Source organism: Miscanthus floridulus, chromosome 8 (assembly GCF_019320115.1).
Source record: "Miscanthus floridulus cultivar M001 chromosome 8, ASM1932011v1, whole genome shotgun sequence".
Lineage (NCBI taxonomy): Eukaryota > Viridiplantae > Streptophyta > Magnoliopsida > Poales > Poaceae > Miscanthus > Miscanthus floridulus.
In genome coordinates, this window is record NC_089587.1 from 166,233,776 (window position 1) to 166,244,800 (window position 11,025).

Genomic DNA, 11,025 nt, shown 5'->3' on the forward strand with positions numbered 1-11,025 from the left:
CCTCAAGAGCATCCCATAACTCTTTGCCTGATGTGCAAGATATGTAGTTTTTCTCATATTTGGGATGAAGTGCACTAATCACAGCGCCTCGAAACAGGTTATCGACAGCCAATAACTTTTTCTCCTCATCAGGAGTAAACTGTTCAGGCTTCCCCTGTGCAGCGTAAAAGCAGTTCATCACAGTCAACCACAATACCATCTTGGCACGCCATATCATAAAATTCTTGCCATCAAAATTATTTGGCTTCAAAGCAGCAGCAAAACCACTGACAGAAAATTGCCTAACATTAGGTTTTTGGAATGTTAGGAATTTAGGCAATTTCATTATCAGTTTAATCCAGAAAAATAACATCAGCAGGTTTGTGACGACATATACGTGCATGTGTATATTTCTTATGAACACTACAACATACAGAGATGACATACTGGTGAATATAGTAAAACACACAAAGTATAGAAATCACAGAGATTAGACTGTACCTAGCGGAGGGTCCTATGCCGAGGGCATCGGAGGCTCCATTCGTACTAGTCGACATAGTGCGTTGCTCGAAGTCGTGGACTACAGTCGATGCAGGAAGATGTTCGTAGTGCAGTCCCACGAACGGATCACCAGGAAGAAGACGCTTGACGTTCCGCAGGCAATCACCGGGAAGAAGATGTACGTGGACGAGCAGTCACGGATCGCTCCCCAAAAACCTAATCGCCGCTCACCCCGTGCAGGGTTCTCAGACGAACGAGGGTTCCGGAGGCACTTACTCCCCCGCTACTCCGTGCGCGTAGAGTTACGGGACAGGGAAACCAGGAAGCTGTTGATAAGTGGTTCTCTCGGGAGTGGTTTTCGAAAGGACTTGATCTGGACTGACTGAGGACTCGGATATATGGGTGCGACGGGAAGGAGAGAGGCAGCGGAGAATCCCAGGAGACGGAGACGGAGAGACGGTAACTGCCGCCACGGCCCGACAGGCGGCGGTGGCCGCGCGCGTGCGCGTGTGGCACGCCTTTATCCTTTTCTCAGCTTTTCAATTTAGATGAATAATTTCCAACCATATAAGCTGAGTCAGCGTTCAGTCAAAATCCCGTATGGTATTAAGCCATACAACACTTAATGTTACGTACCATAAAGTTTTATTTAATTTATTAAATATTATATGGGTCAAGCCCATATTATATCCAACGCCCTTGCCAACTAGAGAATAGCTGTATCTTCTCAAAAAACAAAAACCTAGAGAAAAGCTATAGTGTGTCAGAAAATAGTTGTACCCAATCCGCGTGAAGGAGAAGCCCAAGTGAGGAAAGTGTTGGTTGCAGACTGTTATTATTTGTCATGAGGCCCAACTTAGCAAATGCTAGAGGTTTCACATGTTGTAGTATTTTTGGCTAGTAAAACCTGACGACGTGTCTAGCTTCGCCCCTTGCATTGCGAATATCCATTAAAGTTGTCCTAGAACTTGTAACAACATGATTATATTAATGTTTTTGTGTTTTAATATTTGACCAATTTTTATCCAAATTACACATTTTTATGATTGGAGAGCATACCTTAGAGAGTCTCGTGGTAGCGATGTCTTTGAGTGGATTTTCCTTACACTCATAAGTCCGGTTGTAACGCTGACTCTCACTCTCACGGAGTCACACTCACGGTTTTTGACTTGGAATTTAGATGTCTCGTTCTAGAAGCAAAGCGTAAATTCCTATCAACTCCGTATAAATAATATAAAATACTTAAAAAGCAAGAAAATTGGTGTATATAAATAATAAACTACTTTTTTTGAAAGGAATAATATAAACTACTTAAAAAGCAAGACAACTGATATGGAGAAATCAAACCAAACCAAACGAAACCAAAACAAACCCCACCCCTGACGAGGAGACTTCCGTCCCCACTCCCCCACCTAACTCCCCCTTCGCCCAGACGCCCACTCGCACCACCACGCGCTGCCGCATCACCCGTCATGGAGGTCGCCGCCGCCCGCGGGGCCGGCAGCGGAGGAGGAGATGGTGGCGGCGGCGGCGGTGGCGGACCGGCCCCGTTCCTGCTGAAGACGTACGAGATGGTGGACGACCCGTCGAGCGACGCGGTGGTGTCGTGGAGCGACGCCTCCGCCGGGAGCTTCGTCGTCTGGAACCCGCCGGAGTTCGCGGCGCGGATGCTACCCACCTACTTCAAGCACAACAACTTCTCCAGCTTCATCCGCCAGCTCAACACATACGTGCGTAAAACAACTGCCCCCACCTCCCTGCTCTGCCCTATCCTGCTCTTGTATATGATGCGCTGCTCGGGTTGGGGATCCAGCGCACTCCTTTGGTTGGAGTGGTGGGGGATTTGGGCGTTAAGGTTGCGCGGGTGCAAAGGATCGCCCTCCTTTGGTTGGAGTTAAGGTGAATTTTGTGCTGTTTCGTTTTGGGGAATTTTGCGTCGTGATTCACTGATTTGGGCTTAGAGGGGCCTTAATTTCAGTGTCAACGGTTCTAGGTGCCGAAATGTTTGTGCCCTTTTGCCTGAATTGTTAGTATATGTGGGTTTCTGGTTTCTGGTAGATTGATTGGTTGGAAACTTAGAATTGTGCCAAAAATAAATGCTGGGAAACCGAAAACTCAACATGTTCTCCAAAGCCCAAACACATTGTATGGGTTTGTGTGGCCATGTGCTGCTGTTCTAATATAGCTCGAGGCTAACAATTGGAGCCAACCGCATTCAGGAAGCAGAACTGGGACTGAGTTCCACTTGTCATGGTTCCATTGGCAAGGTACTAATGGTTGAATTTTTCTTAGGCTAACAATTTGAATAGTTCGTAGTTTCTGGTGGTGCTAGTGTAAAAGAGCTCTTTTGAGTTGTAAACACTACTTATTATGATCAGTGGATGTGAAGTTTGGTGTTCACAATGCAGTAAATAGGGTTGATTTGTAGGCCTCATTATCATCCTTCAAGGCTACAACAGAGCATTTTTTTTCTCCAAAAATTAGCCCAAATATGCTAGGGTAGTGAGAATTTTGATAACATTATGTATATCTAAATCAATCTAATGTTCAGGTGATTGGTAAGGTCTAGGTCAACTTAAGCTTAATGCATTTTAATGTATTGAAAAATTTGCATTATGTCATGTTTTCCATAATTACTAATTCACTTTTATGTTCAGAGCATTGAAAATTTCTTAAGGAAGCTCTCGTTGACAATGGGTATCAACTTGATTTGACAGTCATATTTGAAGATAATCCTTTTGTAGTATCAGAAAAGTGGAGGGCGGGACTTAGTTCTGGTGTTGATTAGTGTGCTCACTATTTGGTGCAAATGAGGGAGTTCTTATGGCATGAATAATCTGAGATATTAAAATCATGAAAAATCATAGTTTGTGAATGCATCTATATTAGTTAAATGTTTAAGATCTTCTGCCTCTGTAGTGTCATGGATTGGATCAGGATTGATCTTGATGATCCAAAATCCATGGTTCTGTTGATTATTTGTCAACCATGTTCCTTTATTGGGTCCACCTTTCTAATTTCATTTATAATCAATATAAATTATAGTTCAGTTCAGTAGCAGGGTCTGCATTTGAATTATGTGCTGTGGCCTCTATTTGGTTATTAATTCTACTGTTGGTTTTGTATTGTAGTTCACACCTCTATGTTGTATCTAAGCACAAGTCATTTCTTTTGGATCCTATGGATTTCTCTGAGAACGTGAAGGGTCAGATATGTTCTTAGCGCATAGAAAAAATGGCAATATGGACTCGGGATTCTGGTTTCAGGATTTCTGTTTTCTAGATCTTCACCAGGACCTGGGAAACTGCTGATAAGTGTTAACTATTACAGGTCCAATCTTGGTAAAATTCGGGTCAGTGTTTTCTTTTGTTATGTCATTATTTTCAAAGCGAAAATCTATGGAAAATGGATGACAAAAAGATAGAAAGAAATCACTGTACTCCCACTGCTATGTTCTACTCTAGTCCACCTGGGATTTCCTGCAGTCAATTCCGGTATTAGGACCCCGTTTGAACTTCCATTACCTTGTCTGTTGAACCGGCTCTACAAGTTTGAAGCGAATCACTCGTGTTAACTGTAGAGGATAGTGTAGATATTAGTCTTTTTTTTCTTCTAGTGAGGTAATAAGCATATCTAAACTTTTCATTCTATTAAGGTTCACATATAACACTTTTTTCCTAATACTTTTTTCTGCGCTTGTTGCAGTCCTTAAAGAAACTTGGATTACTTTGATATTATATGCTATAGCGTGATGCTTGCTTGCTTTTGTGTATCCTTGTTGACTTGTAACAGTAGAACTGTTTAGGAAGGAACTGTACTTTTGACATTTAATTAATCCTGAAGAAGGGATACATGAAAACCCACTAAGAAAATGTCAATGTTGCAGGGTTTTCATAAAATAGACCCAGAGCGCTGGGAATTTGCTAATGAGTACTTTGTCAAGGGACAGAAGCACCTGCTGAAGAATATCCACAGGCGAAAACCCATCCACAGCCACAGCCATCAACCAGGTGCCCTGCCTGACAATGAGCGTGCTTTATTTGAGGATGAGATTGACCGGCTTTCACGGGAGAAAGCTGCCCTCCAGGCTGACCTCTGGAAATTCAATCAGCAGCAGTCAGGGACCGTGAGCCAGATTGAAGATCTTGAGCGGCGAGTGCTTGACATGGAGCAACGACAGACGAAGATGCTTAGCTTCTTGCAGCAGGCTCGGAAGAACCCTCAGTTTGTCAGCAAGCTCGTTAAGATGGCAGAGGCATCCCCAATCTTTGCGGATGCATTTCACAAGAAGCGAAGGCTACCTGGGCTTGAATACATCACCGAGGCCACCGAAACTGCCACTAGCTTTTTCGATGACCATAGCAGCACTTCCAGGCAAGAAATGGGCAACCTTCTGAATCAGCACTTCTCTGACAAGCTGAAGCTTGGACTCTGTCCTGCAATGACGGAAAGCAACCTCATCACCCTGAGCACCCAAAGCTCACATGAAGATAACGGAAGCCCTCACGGAAAGCATCTAGACTACGAGAGAACAGGCATGGAGTGCCTTCCACTGGTGCCACAGATGATGGAGCTCTCTGACACTGGGACATCCATCTGTCCCTCAAAGAGTGTGAGCTTCACAACAGCTGCAAATGACGATGGGTTCTTGCCATGCCACCTCAACCTCAGTCTTGCATCATGCTCAATGGATGTGGACAGAAGCCAAATCCCCGTTGCAAACGGGAACACTGTGGATGAGAAGGACGGCCCAGCGGAGGTGACCACACCCACCTTGGAGAAGGACGGCGGCATTCCTGACAGATGCCATGATGATACCCAGAACGAGGCTTCAGGTGATGCTGGGGCCGCAGCAGATGCAACGGGTAGGCAGCATCAGGGCAGCCAAGCTCCCCCTGAAGAACATGCAGCTCCCCAGGTGGTGGTGAACGACAAGTTCTGGGAGCAGTTCCTTACCGAGAGGCCGGGCTGCTCCGAAGCCGAGGAAGCAAGTTCCACCCTGAGGAGGGATCCAGACCACACGCAGGCGTACGAGGGTACTACAAGTGACAGGAGAGATATGGGGCAGCTGAAACTCTGACCTTCAGGTTTTTTAGCGTGACCTCTTCCCAAAGGCAACACAGTAGTACAGCGTAAGTGTTGGAAATTGGAATGGCACGATGGTCTGTCTGTCTATGATTGTAACTAAACAGCATCACAAGAATGTCCTGTACATATTATCCCAGGGTACATACCGGAGACTGAGAGCAATGCGATTTTGTGCTGTTCTGTTGTGGCCCTGTTTGTTTTGCTGAAATTTAGCTTTTATGCTGATTTGTTGTGAGACTACTGAAGTAGTGCTGCAGATCACTTCCGCGTTGACAGAATTCGATGTAATAACCAAGGAACTCCTAAAATTCTTGGAAGAGGTGTGTGTATCTTAACGGTTAGCTTCTTGGAAAGAAATCTCCAAGTAAAAGTAACCATCAAACTAGTGTCGCTGGTCCTGTTTGATTCGGCAATCGGGGAGGCGACTGTGGGGCGGTCTTTCTTTCTTTCCCAACAAGTAGCCAGAGCAGAGAGATTCCCTCACCCAGCAGTCGGTCTGTGTATATGTTCCCATGACATGTGGGCCCCAGGCCAAGACGGGGTATAAGCATGAGTTGTAAGCGGAACTATTCCAATTATGATAATACCAAATCGAGAAAGGGGAAAGCTTTCCTCTGCTCGTCCCTAACCTCTCCTCACGTCAGCGGCGATTGCTGGCGGCAACGGGACGTGACAGTTGGTATCAGAGATTTCAGTCCTTGGCATCGCTTCCTTGTTCCTCGATTTCCTCCCGCCTTGACCTGAGATCGTAATCCCTGATGGCTGGTCGATCTCTGTTCATCGCCGTTACTGTGGTGTTTGTGAGGTCCTGTAGGTCCGTGCCGAGGTCGGTTTGGTCGGCGGTCAGGATACAGGAGCAGGAGCACAGCGGTGGAGAACACCTCACCAGATCCGCAGCCACAAGCTTCAACGGCAGCGTCCACATCCACTTCGTCGCCAGTAGCATCTCCTACGTCGGTGAGCTAATCCAAGTGAATCTTATCTTCCTTTTGCCCGGATTCGTTGGTAGCGAGGGTTTCGGGGCAGGTTCCCGTGTAAAATTCCGTAGCTATCTCAAGCGATTCGTGGTGCGGTGGTGACGGCGGGGAAGTGTCCATCTACTCGGGTTGCGGAGCGTTGTCTCTGTGTAAAATTCCTTGGTAGTGCCTCACTTCCAGGTGTAGTCTTGCCCGGATTCGTTGGTAGCAAGCGTTTCGGGGCAGGTTCCGTGTAAATTTCCGTAGCTATCTCAAGCGATTTGTGGTGCGGTGGTGACGGTGGGGAAGTGTCCATCTACTCAGGTTGCAAAGCGTTGTCTCCATGTAAAATTCCTTGGTAGTGCCTCACTTCCAGGTGTAGTCTTGCCCGGATTCGTTGGTAGCAAGGGTTTCGAGGCAGGTTCCCATGTAAAATTCCGTAGCTATCTCAAGCGATTCGTGGTGCGGTGGTGACGGCGGGGAAGTGTCCATCTACTCGGGTTGCGGAGCGTTGTCTCTGTGTAAAATTCCTTGGTAGTGCCTCACTTCCAGGTGTAGTCTTGCCCGGATTCGTTGGTAGCAAGGGTTTCGGGGCAGGTTCCGTGTAAATTTCCGTAGCTATCTCAAGCGATTTGTGGTGCGGTGGTGACGGTGGGGAAGTGTCCATCTACTCGGGTTGCGAAGCGTTGTCTCCATGTAAAATTCCTTGGTAGTGCCTCACTTCCAGGTGTAGTCTTGCCCGGATTCGTTGGTAGCGAGGGTTTCGGGGCAGGTTCCCGTGTAAAATTCCGTAGCTATCTCAAGCGATTCGTGGTGCGGTGGTGACGGCGGGGAAGTGTCCATCTACTCGGGTTGCGGAGCGTTGTCTCTGTGTAAAATTCCTTGGACTACAATGGAATAGTATACAAAGTCGACACCAATGATTAAATAGAATTTATGGCTACACAAACTGTTGAAGATAGTTCTAGACCTAAGCCAAAACGGACTGGCGCAGGTACTTTATTGAAACCCTTGAATTCGAAATATGAGAAAGTTGCTCCGGGTTGGGGGACTACTCCTTTTATGGGTCTCAATGCCTTTATTCGCGATATTCCTATCTATAATTTTAGAAATTTATAATTCTTCTGCTTTACTGGACGAAATTTTAACGAATTAGGTTTCTACTAACTAAAACTATGACTTCATAGTTTTTTCATAAAAAAAGCGTTTCTACTTTAAGCTTTATATTTCTAGACATTCTGGTAGTTCGACCATAAATTTGTTTTTTGTTTTGATATCTCTGGAATATGAGTGTGTGACTGGTTAGAATTGATTCTACTGATAATACATAGAAAGGGCCAAGATGATTCTAATTCGTCCTCACTTCCAGGTGTAGTCGGATGCGGCAGCCTGAGCAGGGGGAGGTGTACACCAAACCGGTTTCTCGGTGACAGGAAGTGGCATCCAGCCTGTTCGTTTGGCTATGTCTTGTCGTAAACGATCATAAATTTTCAGCCAGAACAGTATTTTTCTCTCACACAAATCAACCAGTACTTCTTCACGAACCAGCAACGATACGAACCAACCCACCAAACAGGCTTCCTCTCTGTTTGATTCGGCAACCGGCGACGGCGGTCTCTTCATTGCCGACGCTGAGCCTGCCTGATCCCATCCGTTAGACCCTATCAACCGAACCGGCGCGAATCCAACGGAACCACGACGCGCGGTCCCCACCAGTCAGGGGCACGGCCTCGCCACCTGTCCCCTCCTCCGCCGCCGGGACGGACGAACAACCGCAGCGCTCCTCCCTGGCAACTTCTCCTGCTTTTATTATCTCCTCCTCCCGTTCTGACGGACGGAGCGGTTCGAGGAAGGAAAGACTGATCAACAACGGGATCAACAACGTCAGGGCGGAGCGGGGTCGTGGAGTGGACTCCAAGTCCACGCCCTTCTTCTCGTCGACTTCGTCTCCAGGGCCCAGCAGCGGCTGGGTTCGCTCCCCGCGCGGGCGCTGCTGCCATGGCGCCTCAGTGGCGGAGGCAGAGGCAGAGTCGGCGACAGATCTTGGTGGGTTCGCTGTGCTCGGTTTGAGCTTGTTGGTTTGTTGCTGCAATCCGCTAATGGCTTCGTTGCTCAGTGAATTTGGTGTCTGGAGTATATATAGTAAAAAAAGGGTCTGCTTTCTCTTTAGCATACGTGGGTACGACCCCAGATATCCACGGCACACCATACAGGCTGCGTACCAGGGGTGGTCTAGCTCATAAGACGAAGTCTTACGGAGCACAGCGCTGCTCGGCGCGTCCCTCAAGACATCGGGAAGATATTATAAAGATACTACGAGATCTGTTAGGATACGTTCGATCCTATGATTTCTATAATCTGTTATTACTTTCTGGTTATCATCTAGATCTAATCGATTTGTAACCCTGCCCCCAGACTATATAAGACGGGCAGGGACGCCCTCAAAACACAGACAATACCATACGATCGCCAATACAAACCAACATGCTATAGGAGTAGGGTATTACGTCATGCTGACGTCTCAAATCTGTCTAACTCTTGTGTCTCTGTTGCCTTCTTGTTCTTGATTACGCGCACCTCTACGATAAATCTACCATCGTGGGATATCCCTCGGTGGACTGCCGAATATCTTTTTGTCGATAGTTGGTGCGCCAGATAGGGGTGTGTGTGCTGTTTCCATGACGAACAAGATGATACGTTTTGTAGGCTCTTCGTCCTTCCCAAAGCCCGGCCAGATCTTTACGGTCCGATCGATCTCCTGGTTCATCAATACTGACGGAGACAGAGAGATCATCGAGCCGTTGCAGATCGATTCTGCGCCGACAACACCAACCCCTGCAACAGCAGATCCGATCTCGGAACCGTCTTCGAGGTCGTTTCACCAACAACTCGCCGCTTGCTCCCCCGCTACTCGAGGAAGCGGATCAACAACGACGATCTGATCGCATCCATCGATCCGGTTGGCCAGAAGCTCGCCGACTACCTCTCCATCATGGAATCAGCTCTGACCACTCTGGTTCAGCGCCGACCACCCTCCGATTTTGATCTATCGGAGGCTGATCAGAAAACTCCAAAGGTTACGGCCCTACCCTTTAGGTTCACCAGCATCGTCGCCTCCTACGAAGATGCCCTAAGAGGCAAATTCGCTGACCAAGTGGGAGACACCTATCCTCTCGCCGATCAGATCGCCGACCAGCTCTCGCCGATGGCCAACATGCTGCAAATCGGTCGACGTCCAGAAGCATCCCTCCAAACCATCTTGGAGGAAAATCAGACTACGAGTCCCAGGGCTCTATGGAGACTGTCGCTGAAATCGCCGCCGTCCAACCTCCTCTCCCTCCCTTCTGAGGAGGCGGGATCTTCAATGTCAGCATCGACAGCCCTCCACGAGATGGAGAAACCGACGAGGACCGCGCCGCTCGTGTCAATAGGAACACCAATCGTGCGCAACGCTGAGCAAATGAGGCCGCCATCGTGCTAGCCGAGGCTGCCCGCAATGGAGAACAGCTCGACTCGTAAGAGAGGCCACGCCCACTTCGTCGCAACCTCGACGACAAATTTGTCCGTGTCATCGGCCACAATGTCTACAAGACTCCAAGCGCCAACTTGGTCGTGGCTGCTAATGAGCTCGCTCGGCTCGAGCAAACGCTAGAAGTTGCCAAGGTCGTCGCCATGCTTAAAGCGGCGCACTGTCAGGTCAACGAGATCCGCTAGGATCAGAGACCTTCCTACTCGACAAGCTCGATTCGCCGATCCACCGCGCCAAGATCCAATCGCTGCCCTAGCCAAAGCCGTTTCGTCGACCAACAACACGACGATGGACAACCCCTCTAGGGGGAGCTAGGGGGGAACCATGTGGCAGAACCGTCTAATCTAATGCCTCCCAGAAGTACTTATCTTTCATTAGACACTAAGTACTCAAGGGACCACGCCAAATTACGTGGTTCCATCGAGCACACCCCAGGGGAGAACCCAAAAATCCATATTTTTTCATCAGGATCACAAATGGGAAAATAAAGCTTACAACATTTTAGCCATTTCTTACATCACTTTTCATGCAACATCAGAGTATAATATTTATTGTTATAACAGCAGAATGTAATCATGTTATCAGAGTTATGAACAATTTAATTGAACAGCGGAATATAAACATGTGATCAGAGTTACAGCGGAAATAAACGTCTATTCATGACATGATGAAACATTGATATATAAACTATGACAACAGATTATATAACTTATATTTATAAATACATTTGGTGAGAGTTATAAATAAAAACTATGATCGTAGCGCAAAGGAATCCCCTCTGAGCCCACCAGGAGGAATCCACACACAAGAGTGCGCAGCAGGGGCTCAGGGGGCTACACCCGTTGGGTGCGCTCGTGCGCACCCTCTGGCAAGACGAATCACCCCTCGGGCAATTATGTCTGAATCACCTAGGGGCTTGGGGGCTACACCCATCGGGTGCACTCGTGCGCACCCTCTGGCAAGTCAAATCAC

The 11,025-nt window shown here is 47.6% G+C and overlaps 1 protein-coding gene across 1 annotated transcript; it reads left to right on the plus strand.

The window, feature by feature from the left end:
- The first annotated feature begins 1,859 nt into the window (after positions 1-1,859).
- LOC136477488 (heat stress transcription factor A-5) lies at positions 1,860-5,754 on the plus strand. Its single transcript, XM_066475664.1, has 2 exons — positions 1,860-2,210; positions 4,367-5,754. Exons 1-2 carry the CDS (start codon positions 1,953-1,955, stop codon positions 5,558-5,560), a joined length of 1,452 nt encoding a protein of 483 aa, XP_066331761.1. The 5' UTR covers positions 1,860-1,952; the 3' UTR covers positions 5,561-5,754.
- Positions 5,755-11,025: the final 5,271 nt, after the last annotated feature.

Bases quoted from the DNA above. Each gene is read 5' to 3' on its own strand.
- LOC136477488 (XM_066475664.1), top strand. From the start codon at position 1,953: ATGGAGGTCGCCGCCGCCCGCGGGGCCGGCAGCGGAGGAGGAGATGGT. The intron at 2,211-4,366 runs GTGCGTAAAACA...TCAATGTTGCAG, and splicing joins TCCGCCAGCTCAACACATAC to GGTTTTCATAAAATAGACCC.